At 42.1% G+C, this 21,417-nt stretch overlaps 1 protein-coding gene across 5 annotated transcripts in view; it reads right to left on the bottom strand.

Moving 5' to 3' along the window:
• The window catches only part of LOC146867161 (polyunsaturated fatty acid 5-lipoxygenase-like), a 1,030,548-nt gene that overhangs the window by 61,900 nt on the left and 947,231 nt on the right, over positions 1-21,417 (bottom strand). For all 5 annotated transcript variants that reach the window (XM_085603716.1, XM_085603717.1, XM_085603714.1 and 2 more), the window contains one exon: positions 17,758-17,858. In XM_085603716.1, coding sequence (XP_085459842.1) covers positions 17,758-17,858 — 101 coding nt within the window. The remainder of the gene's footprint in view (positions 1-17,757; positions 17,859-21,417) is intronic.

Below are 21,417 nucleotides of genomic sequence, written 5' to 3'. Positions count from 1 at the left end.
CATATAACACTGACACATCCACTCACTCGCCCACACAGCAATACACTCAGCCGAACAGCTCCTCACACACACACACACTCACTAACCCATACAGCCACTTACTCACCCACCCACACAGCAGTTGCACAGCCCCTCACCCGCCCACACAGACACTCAGACACCCATACAGGTATTCAGACAACCAACGAATCACCCATACATCTGCTTGCATACCCACTCACACACCCATACAGCCACTTAGACACCAACTAACAGACTGATACAAACATTCACAAAACCAATCACTCACCCATACATTTACTAAGACACCTAATCACTCACTTATACAGTCAGTCACGTACCCACTAAATCATCCATACAGGACTTCATGCACACACCAATTCACTAATATATAAATACTCACAGTCACTAGATGATGTCATCAGTGATGTAATTTGAGATGTCATCAGTGATGTCATGAGTGATGTCACTGACCATGTCATGAGTGATGTAATATGTGAGGTCATAAGCAGTGCATTGGGAGGCATGAGTTATCGTTAGCTACCTATAGCTGCTGAATTTCTCTGGTTTTGTATGAGTGAATGTAAGCCTAACTATAATGTCCCTGTAACCTTTGTTTTTTATCAGTGAATTTTTAAGTTTTTTGAATTCTATTTTCTAACTATAACGTCCCTGTAACCTTTGGTTTTTCAGTGAATTTCTATGGTTTTCCAAAATCTATTTCCTAACTATAACGTCCCTGTAACCTTTGATTTTTAGTGAATTTCTAAGGTTTTTTTTATACTATGATACCTTTGCAGAACTGATTTTGTTTTTCCCTCGCACTGCCTTGGTGAACTATTATATATGCCAAAGGCAGAAATAGAAGAGATCAACTCAATTCTGTCCACAGATTGACAAAGCCAGGAAACATGTAAATAAAACTGTTTATGCTTTCCTCAGTGACCATAACATAGGATCTATCTACAACAACGTGTGTTTTGACATGCATGGAATATATAGAGGTGATTAAGGTCACTTTACAGACGAAGGCAACAGGGTGTTTCTAGGCAACCTGAAACTTTGCATCAGTCTTATATGTAGCTGTCTTACACACTCTCAACACAAAGGCTCTTGTCAGAGCCACCCATGAGCCCAAAATGTTGTTCATTTTCTTGTTAAATGATTTTTGGGAGGAATTTTTTTTAATTTACGGTGATGTCACGATGATCGCGAGCGTGTCGCGAAATCACAAAACAAATGCAAACATTCAACAACCACCACCACATTAAAAAATTATCACTTAAAAAAATTATTCTATTACAATACACACATTACTAACTTGAAGAACATGTTTGTACACATATATTTGTAGTAACTTAAAAAAACAACTGTGTTTGAAACCTACTTCCTGTTTTTGTGATGACGCCAGGAGTCGCGATGCCTTCGGTAACCGCGGTGATCGCGCCTTTTTGAAGAGGTGTAAAACACATATATGCACACATTTTACAGTATTTTAGACACTAGGGGGTTTTACTGCACTGTTTAAAATCATATTTATGTAGGAAGTTTGAATAAAAAAAATCATTTAAACCGATTTTCCGTTCTCGCAGTGACGCAGGGCGTTGCGATGATATCGGTAACCGCAATCGCCGCAAATACATCACAAAATGACAAACAAATGCAGACATTTAATAGCCACCCCCACATTCAAAACTTAGAACTGCAAAATGGATTATAAGCAACAGATTAATCACATTACTATCTAAATGACTATATATTAGCATCTACAACTCCCTTAATAACTTTATAACACAGTGCATAACTTTTTCAGTGTCATCTATAACTGTATGTATTGCTGCATCAGTAAGTCTCTCATTGTATAAGTATTTCAGTGAATCTGTGAGACAGTGCATCAGTCTATTAATGCTTTGTAACTAACTGCATGACTGCCTCATTGCATCTATGAGTGGGTGCATCAGTGTTGCAATGGGTCTGCATAAGTCTCTCACTCAATCTGCGAGTAGTTGCATGAGTGCCTTTGTGCATTTGTGAGTAAGTATATAACAATCTGACTGGATCTGTGAGTGTATACATGGGTGTCTGAGTCGGTCAGTGAGTGGGTGCATGAGTGTGTCTGTGAGTGAGTGCATAGGTTTCTCAGTGGGTATATCTCTGGCAGTGTGAATGTCTGAGTGGTTCTGTCAGTGGGAGCGTGGGTCTCTGAGCGCAACTGTGAGTGGGTACATGAGTCTCTGTATAACTGGGTGCATAAGCCTCTGAGTGGGTCTATGACTGGGTTTGTGAGTTGCTGTATGGATGTGTGAGTGTCTGAGTGGGTTTATAAATTGATGTATGAGTGTCTGAGTGGATCTGTGAGTGGGTGTATGAGTTTCTCAATGGGTCTGTGAGTGAGAGCATAAGTCTCTGAGTGGATCTGTGACTGGGAGGGGGAGAGTCTGGGTGGGTCTGTGAGTGGATGGGTAGGTCTGTGAGTGGATGCATGAGCCTTGAGTGGGTGAGTGAGTAGGTGTGTGTATATATGAGTGAGTTTGTGAGTGGGTGGGTGAGTTTCTGAGTGTATGAGTGAGTGACTGAGTCTATAAGTTTCTGAGAAGGTCTGTGACTGAGTGTGGAAGTGACTGTATGGGTATTTGAGTGGGTGTATAAGTGTCTGAGTGGATCTGTAAGTAGGTGTAGGAGTGTTTCAGTGGGTCTGTGAGTACAAATGTGAGTGGGTCTATAAGTGGGTGCATGAGTCTCTGAGTGAGTCTGTACATGGGTGCATGACTCTCCAAGTGAGTGTGTAAGTAGTTGCATGAGTATCTGAGTGGATCTTGAATGGGGGGTGCATGAGTGCCCATGTGGGTCTGTGGGTGGGTGTAAAAGTCTCTAAGTGGGTATGATACTGTACGCATGAGTCTATGAGTGGGTCTCTAAGTAGGTGCATGAGTCTTTGAGTGGGTCTGTACATGGGTGCATCACTCTCTGAGTGAGTATGTAAGTGGGTGCATGAGTACCTGAATGGGTATGTGAGTGGGTGCATGAGTATATGAGTGGGTTTGTGACTGAATGTATAAGTGTGAGTGGGTATGTGAATGGGTGTATAAGTGTCTGAGTGAGTTTGTAAGTGCATACATGAGTGTGTGACAGAGACCGGCAAGTATATATTTTTACCAATATTCACGATTACGTCGTCATATTCGCGATGTCCCCATGGCTATACATGGGGGGGCCATGCTGGCAATCCCGCTGCCATTGTGAATATATAGCAAGATTAATAAAAAACAATTTTGGCCACATAATTTGTGTCACTAATACTTCCATTTCTCAATGGGGTCATAGTACCTCCACCCTGATCCCTTTTGGTAGCGGTCAGAGAAATGTTCAGCCCCGGAAACCATTCCCGATCAATAAAATAGTGGCCGTAACGTTGCGAAATATCCGTGGCCAGAGATATCACTATAATTTTCGGCTTGAATTTAGCAAAAAGTACTGAACGCATTTGCACCAAATAAGAAGCACAATCTTCCTAACAACATCTACTTTTCTGCCAAATTTGGTGTAATTCCATCCAGCGGCTCGGGCTGTAGGTTCGAATTAACATTACAAACGCACAGTTATTTCGTGCCCTTATTTCTTGGTCCCCACTGCACGGATCACCCACAAACTTTCTATGACCCACGGAACCTACTTTGACACTTTTTTGGGGAACATTTCATGCAGATTAGTCAAACAACGCCAAAGTTATAGGCAAGTCAAAAAATGCTTTTCCTATGAAAACTAGGTCCTGTCTATAACCACCTACTGTTGACTGCCAGTAGGATATGGATATATATCTATATCTACATATATGTATATATATATATATTACCTACTGGCGGTCGCCATTAGGTAGTTATAGTTAGGACCCTTTTTCCATAGGAAAACCGCAACATTCTATTTGGAATAACTTTGGCGCCGGTCGACGAATCCTCGCGAAATTTTCAAAACTAATGGGGCGCTACGCTCCGCTCCTACCCTGAAAGTCTCGGGGGGATTCGTCAAGCGGGGGCTGAGAAAAAAGGGGGTCCCAAAACGCGTTTTTCCCATGCATATTTCCATAGGACCTTTAGACACAGCTACAGCCCGAACGGCTGAACAGAGTTACTTGAAATTTGGCAGAGAGGTAGTGTACAGGTCAAGGAAGTGCATTTTGTAGGTCTGGTGTAAATCTGTTCAGTAGTTCCTGAGAAAATAGCATTTAAATCAATATATATATCTGTGGCAGCTTACGGTGCGCTTACCGTGCGCTTACGGAAAGCTTACCGTACGCGTACGGTGCCGTGCGCGAGCGCGATTCTGATTGGCTGTTAGATCTTAGTAAACATTCGAATCGGTCGAAACCAGGAAGCGGCGGCCGCCATTTTCTCTCTCGCACTCTGAGGGGGAAAGGAAAAACAAAGGGTGAAAACATGCAAAGGGTCAGGTTAAACAGCTCCCAACCACCCTAGACTTGATCATGGTGTCCAAAAAGAACCCCCAAGCCAAAAATTCAAATTATTTATTTTTCGAAAAAACGCCGATTACGCTTACCGTACGCGTACGCTAAAAAAGAAATAAAAAAAAAACAATATCCACACTTTCCCACCCCCGTGTGCAAATGGTGCCCATAAGTGAACATAACGAAGGGCATAATATGTTCTCCGTGAGCGGACGGTGCGCGAAGCGCATCGTTCGTACATTGCCCATCCAGCGTAACGTGGGCACGTGGTGCGCGCACGGTGCACGAAGCGCACCGTGCGCGCACGGAACAAACTGCGTTAAGTGGGCGCGCACGCCACGAACGGCGTAAAGTAACTTAGCATTTAAAAAACCGTACAAATTCACTGAAAAAACCATAGGTTTCACACACGTTATAGTTAGGAATTAGCATTTAAAAAACCTTGCAAATTCACTGAAAAAACCATAGGTTTCACACATGTTATACTTAGCTGGAGAATTCCCCCGTTATAGTTAGTGCAGGCAACTATAACTCACGCGACCGCAATCCTCTGCTGATGACATATGTGTGTTTATGAAAAAAAAATATTTGTAATATATGTATAGCTAAAATTTAATGGAAGAAGACATGGGCAAATAAGTGTCTAAATACAGTATTAGCATCAGCAGAGGATTGCGGTCGCGTGAGTTATAGTTGCCTGCACTAACTATAACGGGGGAATTTCATTGGTTTTTTTATGAGTAAAATCTCCAGCTAAGTATAACATGTGTGAAACCTATGGTTTTTTCAGTGAATATATATATATATATATATATATATATATATATTACCTACTGGCGGTCGCCAGTAGGTAGTTATAGTTAGGACCACGTTTCCATAGGAAATCCGCAACATTCTATTTTGAATAACTTTGGCGCCGGTTGACGAATCCTCGCGAATTTTTCAAAATAGGTGGGGCGCTCCGCTCCTACCCTGAAAGTCTCGGGGGGATTCGTCAAGCGGGGGCTGAGATAAAAGGGGGGTCCCAAAACGCGTTTTTCCCATGCATTTTTCCATAGGACCTTTAGACACAGCTACAGCCCGAACGGCTGAACAGAATTACTTGAAATTTGGCAGAGAGGTAGTCCTCAGGTCAAGGAAGTGCCTTTTGTAGGTTTGGTGTAAATCTGTTCAGTAGATTCTGAGAAAATAGCCTTTAAATCAATATATATATCTGAGCCAGCGGACGGTGCGCTTACGGTGCGCTTACCGTTCGCGTACGGTGGCGTGCGCGAGCGCGATTCTGATTGGCCCTTAGATCTTAGTAAACATTCGAATCGGTCGAAACCAGGAAGCGGCGGCCGCCATTTTCTCTCTCGCACTCTGACAGGGGGTTGAAAAACATGTAAAGGGGCTGTTTACACAGCTCCCAAGCACCTAGCCATGTCGAGGGAGTCCCCAACGATCCCCCAAGTGAAAAAAGGCAATTTTAATTTTTCCGAAAATTTCGCCGATTACGCTTACCATACGCGTACGGTAAGAAATAATAATAAAAAAAAAAAATATCCACATTCTCCCCACCCCGTGTGCAAAAGGTGCCCGAAGTGCACCTTTTGTGCATGGCTCATCAGAGAACAAAACCTATATTTTACCTGTCACAACGATGCTCATCATATGACCTCCATGTGCGCACGGTGCGCGAAGCGCATCGTGCGTTCATGGCCCATCTAGCATAACGTGGGCACGCGGTGTGCGAAGCGCACCGTGCGCGCACGGAACGAACTGCGTTAAGTGGGCGCGCACGCCACAAATGGCGTAAAGTAACTTAGCATTTAAAAAAACGTACAAATTCACTGAAAAAACCATAGGTTTCACACACGTTATAGTTAGGAATTAGCATTTAAAAAACCTTGCAAATTCACTGAAAAAACCATAGGTTTCACACATGTTATAGTTAGCTGGACATTTTACTGATAAAAAACCAATGAAATTCCCCCGTTATAGTTACTGTAGGCAACTATAACTCACGCGACCGTAATCCTCTGCTGATGCTAATACTGTATTTAGACACTTATTTGCCCATGTCTTCTTCCATTAAATTTTAGCTATACATATATTACAAATATTTTTTTTCCATAAAGACACATATGTCATCAGCAGAGGATTACGGTCGCGTGAGTTATAGTTGCCTACAGTAACTATAACGGGGGAATTTCATTGGTTTTTTTATCAGTAAAATGTCCAGCTAACTATAACATGTGTGAAACCTATGGTTTTTTCAGTGAATATATATATATATATATCTCCGGGGTCCCTGCAAATGGGCAGGAATATTCAGTGCTCATGACTATTGATGAGGATCCCCTGGAAGAGTAGTGGCAGTGTTTTACAAAATGAAATATAATTAAAAAGCATTAAAAGTAGACTGTTGAATGCTTTTAAGAGCTTCAGTGTGAATCTGCTGATCTACCCCAAAGTTACAAGGGGGCCGCTCTGAGCGTCACAATCGTTCCACGGATCCATCGAAAACCTACCAGATTGCACTTGTTTCCAGGAAACATGGAAAGGGTTAAAAAACAGTGACCATTTAGGAGTGCAATAACTAAAATAAAAGATGAAAGGAAGTCAGTGATGTGCTAAGTGTAGGAGTACGAGTAGGAGCACATGTGGAAGGGTAGCCATTTTAAGTACATTTCTACTGAGAGTGGAGGAGGATTGCCATAGTTCTGACTTGAGATTTGCGAACAGATATTATACCAAACATTGGACAACAGCAAAGAGATTTTACAGGTATGTTACTAAGGTTTTAGTATAAAAAAGCCGATTTAAAAAATATGTGAGTGTATATAAGCTGAAAGAAAATGAATAGCTTCTAGGCACTACAGTAGAATGCAAAATAGAAGGGTGATTAGATGAGAACATTACCTAAAAATAAAGTGAGCAGCAAAGGAAGAAGAGGAATTACTATACTGAAAACAGTTATTGTATTACGCCAGTATGAATGCATGTGCTGGAAATTAGATGTGGGTGCTTGCTTATAGTATGTCATTTAATAGGTACTCACCTATTCATTCACTTACATAGTCAATAACACATTCATACAGGCACTGGCATACCTCCTCATATACCTATACAGCCAGCCATGTACCCAACACTCAGAGGGTCAGTTACACACACACTTACACACCCATACACCCAGTTATATGCCAAGTCACCTACCCACCTACAGCAACTCACATCGACAGAGGCACTTACACATACATTCACACACCCATACAGCACTTATGTATCCACCACTAACCAAGCCACTTCAACACACAGCTACACACCCAAACACCCACTAACACAATCAGGTACCAATCCATACAGTCACTTACATACTCATTTAGACACCCATACAGTCACTAACACACACAGTCCATACTGAGACACCCGGTTTGCCTTAGGAATCTGAGCAGTTTACCACTCTAGATAGTGGTAAAGTGCATGTGCTTCACACCTACACCTGGTTGTATTGACTTATCTGCAATTGGTATATTTAATTAATCCGTAAGTCCCTAGTAGAGTGCACCACCTATGCCCAGGGGCTGTAAATTAAATGCTAATAGTGGGCATGCAGCACTAATTGAGTCATCAATACAAGGAGCCCTTTAGGTCTGTCTGAGGCCTGCCACTGTTGAGCCTGTTTGTGCAGTTTACTGCCACTTCGGCTTGGCATTTAATACCCCTTGCCAATGTTTAAACGTTCCCTTTTTTACACATACGTCACCCCTAAGGTGGGCCCTAGGTAGTCCAATCGGCAGGGTGCTGTATAGTTACAAGACATGTACTTTATAGGTTCAGTCACTTACATACACATTTACAGACCCATACACCCAGTTATACAGTCAGTTGCCAACCTATACAGCCACAAACATACCTATTTAGAAAATCATACAGCCACTGTCACATCCAGTCAGACAGTGACAGAATCACCTACACATCCACTCACATACTCACACAGTACTTCTGTGTCCACTGCTAATGGAGCCACTTGCACACAGCTACATACCCACTAACATAGTCAATTACCAACCCATACACCCACTTATATACCCATTTAGACACCCATACAGTCACCAGCACAGCAAGTCACATACTAAGACGCCCAGTCTGCCTTAGGTATCAGAGCAGTTTACCACTGCTAGATAGTGGTAAAGTGTATGTGCTCCTCACCTAAACATGGTTTCATTGCCTGTTCCACAATTGGTATTTTTAATTGATCTGTAAGTCCCTAGTTGAGTGCACTACCTATGCCCAGGGCCTGTAAATTACATTCTAGTATATGGCCTGTGGCACTAATTGAGCCTTCCATACAAGGAGCCCTTTAAACCTATCTGATGCTTGCCACTGCTGAGCCTGTGTATGCAGTTTACTGCCACTTCGCTTGCTATTTAATACCCTTTGCCACTTTATAACCTCTCCTTTTTTTACACATAAGTCACCCCTAAGGTAGGCCCTAGGTAGCCCAATGGGCAGGGAGTTGTGTAGTGAAAAGGTAAGACATGTACTTTCATGTTTCAGTCCCTTACACACACACCTACAGACCCATACGCCCAGTTATACAGCCAGTCATCTACCTATACAGCCACACACATATCTATTTAGAAACCCATACATCCACTGTCACATCTAGCCAGACAGTGAGAGACTCACTTACAGATCTACTCACACACCCACAGAGTACTTGTATATCCACAACTAATAGAGCCACTTGCACATAGACTTATATACCCAAACCCCCACTAACACAGTCAGTTACCAATCCATACAGTCATTTACATACCGATTTGAACACCCATACAGTCACTAAGATAGTCACAACCTGAGACCCCCAGTTCGCCTTAGGAATGTGACCAGTTTACCATTGCTAGATAGTGGTAAAGTATGTGTACTCTCCCCTAAACATGGTTTGATTGACTTAACCACAATTAGATACATAATCTTTTCTGTAAGTCTCTAGTAGAGTGCACTATGAGTGCCCAGGGCCTGTACATTGAATGCTAGTAGTGGTCCTGCAGCAATAACAACTTTATAATGTTTTCACATTTTCTTTTAGGAAGAAAATAAACAAGGTAAAAACATTAAAATTCAAAAGAAAGAAAAAAATAATTAACAACTGTGATTCTTCACTTTATCCAAGTATGCAACCACAGTTGACCCCTTTAGAGCCATGGGCATCTGGCATTTGCTACAGTGAGTTACTATCTCAGAAAACGTATCGCAGGCAGCTGGATAAGTTATGACCAGCCAATGGCAATGATTACCCTAAGAATACTGCAGATAATGATTGCTCTTCTGCTGCACCTGCCTTCTACAGCATTATGCAAGGGTACATGCATTGATGGATAGCTTTGATGTGCTTCCACATGGAACTTGTCTCCTTTTTCTCTCCAGAAGGAATACTGGAATGCTTCCAAACAACACCTTCCTTTATTGAAGGTGGCATATCTTCCTGCTCATGCAGTATAGGGTCAGGTTGTTCTTGCTGGTCTAAAGACATGCCTGCATCTATCTGAAGTACTTGTTCGCAAAGGTGCATTTGTAAATAGGTAAATACGTTGCGTTATGTTTATTTGTTAATTGTTTTGTTTAAATTGTATAATAAATTTACCAACTCAGATAACTAGTTGCAGTAAGCTGGTACCGTTATTTGCTGGACATGTGAAGGATCCCCAAGATGACTCCAGATGATGAGTGTGCTTCTCCTACACTTGCCTTCTCCAGCATCAAGTAATTGAATCCCCTTTTGTGGATGGTTTTAAGATGCTTTCACATGGAACTTGTCCCATAAGAATAGTTTTTACCAGCCTCTTGATAATTGCTTGCCACAGATGTTATACTGCAGAAACTTTGCAAATACACAACTGTTCTCCTCGTGTCTTGAGTTTGATGCCTTTAATGATACAGTTTGCATATCTCAAAAAGTCATGTAAGTTATCCCATGGATATTCTGCTCAACTGAGAGTTAGAAACCAAGTTGGTATTCCTAAATTTCGCAACATACACTTGAGGTCACCATTACGACGATACCAGTACTCATTGGTGCCACGCTGGTAAACAAACAGCAGCACTGCAAGTACATGGGTGGGGTCCTAGTGCAGCTAACCAGAAGATCAATTTTGGGTGTGTTTATGTATTTGTAAATAGTTAAATAAGTTATGTTATGTTTATTTATAAAATGTATATTACTGAATTGAACTTACAAATCAAATTGTAGTACATTTTACATTAAGGCAAATGTTGAAGTTCATTAAAAAACCAAAGGTTACATGGATGTTATAGTTGGAAAATAGCATTAAAAACCTAGAAATTCATAGTCAGACACTCACTTACAGTCCCATACAGCTTCTCACATACTCACTCGCACGTCTATACACAGTCACTTGTGACATATGCATGCAGTCATTTATATACCCATTTGTACACCCATACACTCACATAGCTGCTAACATACCCACATACTCACTTACAAACACACCCATACAGGGATTCATACATTAACTCTCACACTCAGAGTCACTCACACAGGTACTCGCACACCCACCCACCTCAAAATCCCATAGTCACTCACACACCCATTTATGCATGTAAACACCTACTGACATTGACTCATATACCCACTCACACACTAATTCAAATACTCACACACTAAGCCATATACCAATGCAAGCACTCCCACACCAGCTATATACCAATACAGCCACTCACATACTGATACAGCCACTCACACACCCAACTATCAAAGGTTACAGGTTACAGTTAGGAAATACAATTTAAAAAAACCTTAGAAATTCACTGAAAAAGCAAAGGTTACAGGGACGTTATAGCTAGGCTCGGATTTTACACGAAGAAAACCACAGAAATTCAGAAGGTTAGAGTTACCTGAGCAACGCACTACGTATGACCTCACATTTTATATCACTTATTACAAGGTTTAATTCAGTTTCATGGCCCCCTAGTGGGCCTGCTCGATGGTGCACAGTTCCAAAGCAAGTATGCAGTACAGTGAGCCCATATAATAACATTTGCCCCCGAATGCCTGAACCTTACTATAAGGTGAATATTTTGGTAATAATTTAATGGGCCACACACCCACTCAGGGATGATTGACACTCGCCTAGGGCTACCAGTCCCAACTTGCTTTGGAACTGTGCACCATCGAGCAGGCCCACTAGGGGCCATGAAACTGAATAAATATGTCTGCAAGCACAGCGGGTTTGTGTTGCCTGTTTTTAACCAGCCCATGAAGAAGAGGCATTCTCACCTCGAAACGCGTCGGCTGCAATAGAAATATCAGGATTTGGGGTCAAATTTGAGAAATAACAGAGGAAAATCGTTTTTTGTTTTCCCAATAACTTTGGCGCCCGTTGACGCATCTTCGCGAATCTTTAAATACTAGTGGCCCGCTCCGGTCAGCTCCAGCCTTGAAAGTTTCGGGGTGATTTGTCAAGCGGGGGCCGAGGAAAAAGGGGGGCACCAAAACACGTTTTCCCCATGTTATTTTCCATAGGAAACTTTAGACAAAGCAACAGCCCGAACTGCTGAACGGAAGTACACCAAATTTGGCAAAAAGTTAGATCTTGGTTCAGAAAGAGTCCTTTTAGATAAATGGTGTAAATCCATTCAGTAGTTGCTGAGAAATTTAAAAATGAAAAAGTTTCGATATCTATGGCCACGGTGGATTCGCGAACCCTCCGGACCACGAGCTTCACTGTGATTGGCTGCCAACACTCCAAAGAAGGAAGTGTTGGCAGCCATCTTGTGACTCAGTAGAACCGAGTCACAAGAAAACAGTAGAAGAAACATTAAAAAAGAAAAGGTGGCAGGGTAGAAACACCCTGACCCCCTAGGCCTGCTCAGGGGGTCCGACAAGGAGCATCAGGGCCGAAAAAAAGCATTTAGTTTTTATAGTTTAGTCGGAAATCGCGATGGGGCCGCGAATGCCGTCGAAATTATAAAAAAAAACAAAGCGCGGACTCCCACGCTTCATTTAAAAAAAGCCCTCGGGTGGGCCAGGTCCCAGGGTCACAGTAAATACATTAGCGGGGGCCCCGGGGACTGCCACCTCCCCGGGGCTGATAAAAAAAAGCATGGGGGGTCCCAATACCCCCCACACTGCCCCAGGGACCGCCACCTCCCCGGGGCACTTTAAAAAAAAAAAAAACCTGTGTGGGGGGGGGGGGGGCTCGAGCCCCTCCACATGCCCCGGGACCACCCCCTCCCCGGGGCACTAAAAATGGACCCCACGAGCCCCGGGGACCACCACCTCCCGGGGCTTTGGAATGGTAGGAAGGGGGCCGCTTGGCCCCCCTTCTGGAGCCCTTCATGGCCCTGGGGACCGCCACCCCCCCAGGGCTGGCTCCTGCAGTGTCCCAGGGTGCCCACCCCTGGGACACTGCTGTTTGCTATGGCAGGACGGGAGTCCTGCTCTTGCTTCCAAAATCCAAAGCAGATTGCTTTTCCACAAAGGGAGCTGTATGTTAGCAGCTCCCCGTGTGGAAAAGCAATACCGGCTCCCGCAGATGGCGGGGATCCGGCGGGACCGTGCGGGCATTGGGGCTCCCCCCATGATCCCCAACGTAGTGGCCATGCCCCAGGGGATGGGCTCCCTGGGGCTAGAAGTGCCCCCCCTCCCCATAAAATAAAATAAAAATAAAATAAAAAAGAATAGGTCGGCCCCGGGGATGGGGTCCCCGGGGCCATAAATGGCCTGAGAAGGGGGGCTGCAAAATAGTAAAAAATAAATAAATACTGGCCATGCCCCAGGGGATGGGGTCCCCGGGGCCGAATATGGCCTCAGGAGGGGGGCCACGCGACCCCCTTCCGATATTTATTTTTAAAAAGTAATAAAATAGGGGCCAGGCCCTGGGGTATGGGGTCCCCAGGACCCAAAAAATAGGAAAGGAAGGGGGGCCACACAGCCCCCCTTCTAAAAACAAAAAAAAACAAAAATCTGATGCACCTCTTCACACTCTAATATAACCTTTAAAACACCCACTGTAAAATACAGACTACCATTTTTGAAACCATAGACACATCAATACCATTTACTACATACACAGTCACTTATTCCTAGGTCTACATACACATCCACTCATTCACCAATACAGTTACTCATACATGCAGTCACTCATCGTTACAACACTATCATATGCACTCATACACCTATACAGACACTCACACACCACCACTCATCCAGTTACTCACACACGTAGTCAGTCATGCAAAGAATCAATCACACTCCCATTTACTCCCCTATACAGTTGTACATACACCACATCACCTAACAAACAGAAACAAACGCATACTTACTCTCCTATAGAATCACTGATACAAGTACACACTCATCCATACAGCCACTCTCAAAATAACAGACTCTCACGTATAGTCATTTATATACTTTAACTCTCACATGCAATGCCTTTTACATATGTAGTTACTTGGACATGTACCTTTGAGACATCCATTCACTCACCAACACAACCATACATACACTCACCCACCCATACAGCGGTTTCCACATGCACTCTTGAACCCATACACACAGTGAATCAACCACTCAAACATCTATGCACGGAGTCACACACCTCTCACCCACCCACACACACACTCAGGCACCCATACGAATACTCAGGCAACCTACTGATAACCCATATGGACACTCATGCAGCAGCTTATACAACAACAGACAGACTGATACAGACATTCACACAGTTTAGTCACTAACATTTAAAAATCTGTAACAACTTTTAAAATGTGTGGCTAAGACCTATGATGAAATACAACACATGGATTGTAGAGGTCGGTAAAGGTGTTGCTGGTAAAGACGTGTGGTAATGTTGTATATCCATTTAAAAGTTAATGTACACTTGTGAACAAACACATTTGGCCTCAGAGTGTAGAACTGTAACAAATGATTACAGTAGCTGGTTGGCTGAATGAAGGCAAGTGATAGTTTAGCTGTCTCATATGAACTTGCCTACTGTTCCTCGTTTTGTTCTGTCCTGTAACAGTAGGTACGTCATCTCCCGGTGAGATCGTAGCCAATCACGAGAAGATAATCCTAGAAGTAAAGAATGCTTTGACAGTGCCCCCCAACGGGCAGAAAATCCCAAAGGACAAACCCAAGTTTCGGTGGTTTAACCCAGCATGCTCTAGAGCTTATAAAACCCTAAAAAAAACCTTAAAAAAATCCCCAAGAAATGTTTCAGAGGTCTTACAAGCCAGGAGAACATATAACAAAGTAATTACATCTAGAAAAAAAGAACTAAAAGAGGCACACTGGACTGCCTTACACAATAGTTGTCACAACAAAGATTAGGTTACCTTTTGGGAGATTTTTAACTCCTCCTTTCTCGCAGGCCCTAAAGACAGTGGCACACTCGAAACAACTATCACTGAACAAGAATGGGTCACTCACTTCTCTAAAAACTTTTCAATCCCAGCAGGGAAAAGTCGACAGACCCACATTCCTCAAACGGACCGAACCAACCCACTAGTTATGGACTTCAACCTCGCCGAGGTGAAGATGGCCCTTAACGTAAGTAGATCAGGTAAGGCCCCGGGACCAGACGGTGTCCCTATGGACCTTTATAAATCGAACATCGATCTTTGGGCACCCCTGCTACTTAACGTCTTAGAGGCAATGGGCAAGGTAGGATTACCAACTTCCTGGTCAGACTCGATCCTAGTCCCCATTTTTAAAAAGGGTAATAGGAATAGCCCCGCGTGCTATCGACCTATATCCCTACAGGACTCTTTAGGAAAAACAGTAGGAAGAATCCTTTTAGCACGCTTACAAAACTGGGCAGAGGCAAACAATATTTTATCTGACCTCCAATTCGGCTTTAGGGAAGGAAGAGGCACCATTGAACAGGTCCTTACCCTCACACTTCTGAGAGGGAAGTATGTCTTTGCAAAGGGTGGTAGCCTCTGCATGGCATACGTTGATCTATCCGCAGCCTTCGACTGTGTAGCCCATAACAAGCTATGGAGCATAATGATACAAATGGGAATTGACACTAACCTGGTCAATTACATCAGGGAAATTTACTCCAATACGACCACCAGAGTAAGATACGGCTTAGGGGGGCAGCTAACGTCACCTTTTGGAATTGAGCGGGGAGTCAGGCAGGGTTGCGTCCTGGCTCCCTTCCTTTTCAATCTCTACACAAACGGCTTAGAAGCAGCCTTGTTAAAGGGCAGCCAGGACCAACCATACGTTCAATCGCGCCCGATCCCCGCCCTCCTCTATGCGGACGACGCAGTCATAGTCGCCCGCACCCCCCTGGAGCTACAACGGGCCCTGGATAGATATAAAAACTTTATGAACCTCTTGGATCTAAACATTAACGTCAAAAGACCTTCACAATGGCATCAGGTAAACAATCCAGAAAAATGAAAAACATCTACTTAAATGACACTAAAATAGAACATTCAACTACCTACCCTTACCTGGGAGTTGTAATAGACAACAAAGGTACCTGAAAAAGCGCAATAGAAAATAGAAAATTACAATTTCTCAAAGCAACAACGGCCCTGAGAGCGTTTGCACGGAGATTGGGCAAAAGAGCCTCCAAAGAAATGCTTGACATTTAGAACTCAAAATGCCTTAGCACGGCAACCTATGGGGCAGGGATCTGGGGCAACGTACGAGTCGATTCAATCCAAAAGGTAGAGAACACCTTTTTGAAATTCTTGCTGGCAGTCCCGTCGTCCACCTCGATTTTTAATATCCACACTGAACTGGGCCTCCCATACATCACAGATGTGATACGAATGCAGCCAGTTCTTCTATGGCACCGAGTCTGGTCCACACCGGAACTAAAATTCACACAGGCACTTATCTCTGATTGCATGAATCTGGAGCACGGGTTACATATCACCTGGCTATCTTATGTTAAAAACTTTCTATTTGATTTAGGACTCGATCATTTTTTCTCTAAGCCTCATAAAATAAATTTAATTCCTAGAAAGAGATTACGAGATATGTGCATAAGCCACCTAGCAGACTTGCGTCTGGTTCTTGAATCAAGTAAAAACTCAGTACAGCTCTTTCTCCCCATTCAGACCACAGACCAAATGGAGCCTTATCTGAATTCAAGCTTAAGTAAGTATGAGAAATTCCTACTGACAAGATTGCGACTTAATACGTTCCATCGGCTAATTACCTTCCCAGCGATAAACGACTGGACCCCTCAACTGACCCCATGTCCCTGTGACGATCTTTCTGCCCAATCGACCCTGCATATAATTATGTTTTGCAAATTCTATATTGAACCAAGAAAGTTATACTTGATCCCTTTTTTGAAACAGCTGGGCCTAAATCAATGTCGCCCAGCACTAATGGTTCTCCAAATGTTAGAAACAGAAATACTGGCAAAAAATATTACGAAGTTTTTAAAATTCTGCGTGCGACACAGAACAAACCTCTAAACAGAAACTCATTTCCCCTTCAAACATCAATAAAGACGGTCCCTATGAATCACTTAAAACATACCCTACGATGAACTGGGATTACCCCCCTACGCATCCTAAATCTGCTACTGGGGGGTTTGTTTTCGTTCCGTCTTTACAATTTTTAGCGCCTTTACAATTCTATTCGCTACGAAAGGCTTACGAATACTTCTTCGCAAATTTGTACATATTCTTATCCAGTTAGGCAAATACAAAATCACTACTTTTTAACGATTAACTTTTCTACCACTGTTAACAAAATTTTTTATTTTAAACTGATGACAAATGTATAATTGTAATTGCTTTTTCTTTTATGTAAATGCTTTTATGGTATGTAAATGCCTTACCGAATAAAGCTTTTTTCATTCAGTAGGTACAGTTAATTTTGCTCAGTCTGTAAGGTGTAGATGATGTTGGGTGTAGGATATAGGGTGGAAGTAGTTGTTTAGGATGTGCAGGGAGTAGGTGTTGATGAACATGTAGATGAAGGTTTACAGGGATAGGGTATGGGGAGGCGGTGTATGGAGTACATGGCGATGTACAGTGATAGTGTTTACAAACTGCAGAATCCTAATAATGCAGCTGCAGATTGTCACATAAACTGACATCGATTGGTGACTGAATCGGGTATTTTCTAGCTGCTAAAGGAAGGACAATACAGTATCGATAGTTAATGTGTTACACTATTTTTGTCTCCTATTTAGAACTGCACATACTGCGGTGAGACTAACAAATTAGATACAGTCATTATTTTCATTGCAGTTAAACGTATTTCAGAAATCATGCAGCCCAGGAACAGTTTCATTGTTGCATATTACCTGTCCAAAATTCACCGCTGCATGTTGTCCTGAAGCAGTGAATATCACTACCGTGAGGTATTCAATTAACTTTCCTCGAGTTGAAATACTTTTAGGAAAACCTAAAAGAAAATTAAAGTAAAAATGAGTTTCTCGCCCACCTTTGGATGTTTACATATTGCCCATTCATTCATAGGTGTAGAGAGGTCACCATCAGCCCTAATGTAGGCAAGGAACTTGAGTGCCGCATCCCATGGTTTGATATTGAAAACGTATACCAATTGGGACTTATAGGGCCTCTTACACAAGGTGGTACCAGCACCACTACAAGTACTGCACTATTGATAGCACAGCCTGCATTCAGAATGCACTGAATACACACACTGGTAAACCTTTTAAGGAAAAAGGCAGACAATAAAACACATGAGCACATTGTTCTTTTAAGAGTCTGAGGGAAATCCATTCCCCTGGCTTTCAGACTTTGTACTAAAATGTACTAAAATGGAAATATGACAATTAAGGCAAATCGACACCTCTCACTTTAACTTACATTGCACTTCCTCATAAGTCATAAAACCATCAAACTAGTTCGCCGTCACTCCACCTCTTCTCCCAATAAATATAATTGATCTGTTCATTCCTTTCAAAACTGGCAAAAGCATTACAAGCACCTTCATAGGTATGACCAAATCTTCTAATTTCTAAAATGTTCAATAGAGCTTTTGAATCCCTTTCACCATCTCATATAGTGTGGAATTTAAATTTCGGTTGTGGATTCCCCTTCCGAATGTAGCACTTCTGCCGGAAATCAAAGGATTTTTCTTTACTTCCAACACTAAATCAGGCTCTTAATCTAAAGGCCTGGTCAACGGTACTAGTATGTTTGCTTGCATATGCTTGGAGATAAAATACAATTGCATTATCAGCACTCCTACTCCTATATTTCAGATCATTCTACAGCACTTTCAATATATGTTCCCTTCTGAATTTAGAATGCAAATGTGTTAATCTTTCCCCAACTTCCTGTGGCTACCGTTTTGGAAATGCAGGATTATCTCTAAACCAAACCCATGATATTGGAAGTTGTTCTCCTGGATTTATAATATTAAATAACAACCCTATATCCCACATCTGATGTTGCAGAGCTTAGACCTCTGAAGGAATTATGTTGAGAACCATTGCCTTTCCTTGTTTATGTTTCTTTAAAATTTACAGAAGGCCTTGCTAAGAGAAAAACCTGTTACATTGTGTGAACCATGAATTAAAAGTAGGATGTGTTTTAGAGGCCATATCATGAACAATGTGCATCAACACAAAAACTGGTTTACACACCTTCATTTTTACAGTTGCAGCAGCAACATCATGCTAATCCTAAAACTTGAAAGCATTTCAGCTGATAGAATAAAGTTATCAACCACAATAAAAGATTGAGATCATCTTTTGTTGGGGTAGAGGGATGGGAAGTGGGGAAATGAGGCTCTTTGTCATAATCACTGATTATTAAAATTCTCCTTCATAAGACGCCTTAAACTTACAGAGTAAGATTCTGGAGGGAGACAGGTATTTCAGATCCAGGAATCACTGATGTAGCTGGTAAGGCAGAAGTCAGTGATCAGCATTTTGAACTAGTTATCAATTTACTTAAAACAGTAAATGAAAGGTTCTCTTCTGACATTCCAGAGAGATTTACTTTCAAATGAATACTTATCTGAATAAATGTAACTATTATATTGTGGATATAGAAAACTGGTACTGAGTATTAAATATGAGGGTCATAAATGCAGCATAAAGTGATAAGGACTATACATAACTTCTCTTGTTACCTTCCAGAGTCTTGGCAAAGAATTCACAATTGAGATTTTCAACTGCAGACATGGGATTAAATGGGACTAAGAGTTTATGACACTGAAGAATGCAAGAATAATTTAAGAGATCTTACTATATCTGGAAACACACAATTCTACCTCATACTGAGAATTTGTAAAGCTGTGTTTTTCCTGCCTTACAAATTCTCATCAACTATTCAAACCAACTGTTTGCCTATGAGTGAATTATGACCAATACTAACTGCTGGCAATGTTTAGATTCTTGTACTCACTCTTACCTACTACACATAGATTATTAGTACATGTTGCTATCATTAATTAGTAATAGACACTATGCACAACTCAAATGTGAGAGACAACTTTCTGAATATTCTAAGATTCACCTAAAAATTCAATAACCTTTGAAAAGTCCTTGTGACAAAATGTATGTTGGCTGTATCAGACGGCAACTGATAACATTCGGGAAGACTAAATGACCTGCCACCATACAGCAATATAGCACTTCCTGTTAGATAGTGACCAAAATGTTAATGTTATACAACTGTGTCAAATCTGCTAAATATCAACCTGTCTTACAAATATAAGTCGTTGATATTATACAAAATAATAGGGATCATTCATATGCTTTAACAACTCCATACCTCATGTATACGTTCTTCTACAACTGGTTTATTGTGCTCCAGACAATAAACGCTAGAAGGGAAATACGCAGTAGGAGGTGCAACTTTTAGACCTGTTTCGTTTTTAGGTATACCCAGCTACATTACCCTTTCAGCAAGAGTAACAGAATTTCTGAAATGAGATCATACCACTTTGCGGTTCTAGTGAGAACATATCTATCAAACCATCATCGAGATTAGGCTTAATTCTGCTTGGGAAGCACAAAGAGGTATTACAGGTTCCACAGTGGCCCTATTTAATACAAGATATTGGGAGAAAAAAACACTAATTCTATTCATAATACTTTTGTAGGCCACAGCCGTACGTAACAAGATAGTAATAAAAAAATCTATACTCTCCTCCCTTCGAGTAAACCCCCCTCCCGCCTTCCCTCCCACCTCCCCTCCCTCTGAGTGAACCCCCCCTGCCTTCTTTCACTCACAGCCTGTTTGCAAAGACAGAGACCCTGTTGGGTTGCCACCTTTCAGCCTTTCTGTTGTGCCTGGCCCTTTGGCTCACCTTGCGCTCTCTCATTGAGCAGCAACAGTATACCCGACTCTCCGCTCTTCATATTGTGTCCACAGTGGAAACTGCAGTCCGCTTTCTGGCTCCATAGATGGCCACCACGAGGCCATAGATGTGCTGCCTACCCTTCTAACAATCCTTTGTGTATAAAAAACTGCCCCCAAACTCCCACTTGCGTATTCTATCCCCCCATCTTTGGACATGATGATGGGCATGTGTTGCTGTGTTGCATTGCACTCTACCACACTGGAAATCTATATATTAGATAGAGTGCTCTTCCTCCGTACTATTTTACTTGACGTGGTCTGAAAGCAGACATACAATTTGTCTCTCTGAACAAAAGTATGAACACACAGAAGAAGGAGAAACAGTTTAAACAGGAGAGTAAAAAAATCTATATTTGTGAACAAAGTTCGTAATGGAATGGAGAGGAAGTCCAGTAGTGTTAGCTCAGCAAGATTAAGGCTAAAACGAGCAGCTCAGCGTCTATAGGCTCAAAAGGTTGTGAGGAACAAAATATGGGAAACAAAAGTGATATTGCAAAGGTCAGCAGATAATATGAGTCAAGGTTAAGAGTAACTCTTAAGAACGGTTTGTGGAGGAGTGAAGATACCGGGCTACAACACTTACAAAATAAAGCAGGTAGTGTACAAACCAATGTAGTACAAAT

Source organism: Triturus cristatus, chromosome 1_2 (assembly GCF_964204655.1).
Source record: "Triturus cristatus chromosome 1_2, aTriCri1.1, whole genome shotgun sequence".
NCBI lineage: Eukaryota > Metazoa > Chordata > Amphibia > Caudata > Salamandridae > Triturus > Triturus cristatus.
The sequence above is the reverse complement of the archived record's forward strand: the minus strand, read 5'-3'. Positions and strand labels throughout refer to the sequence as shown.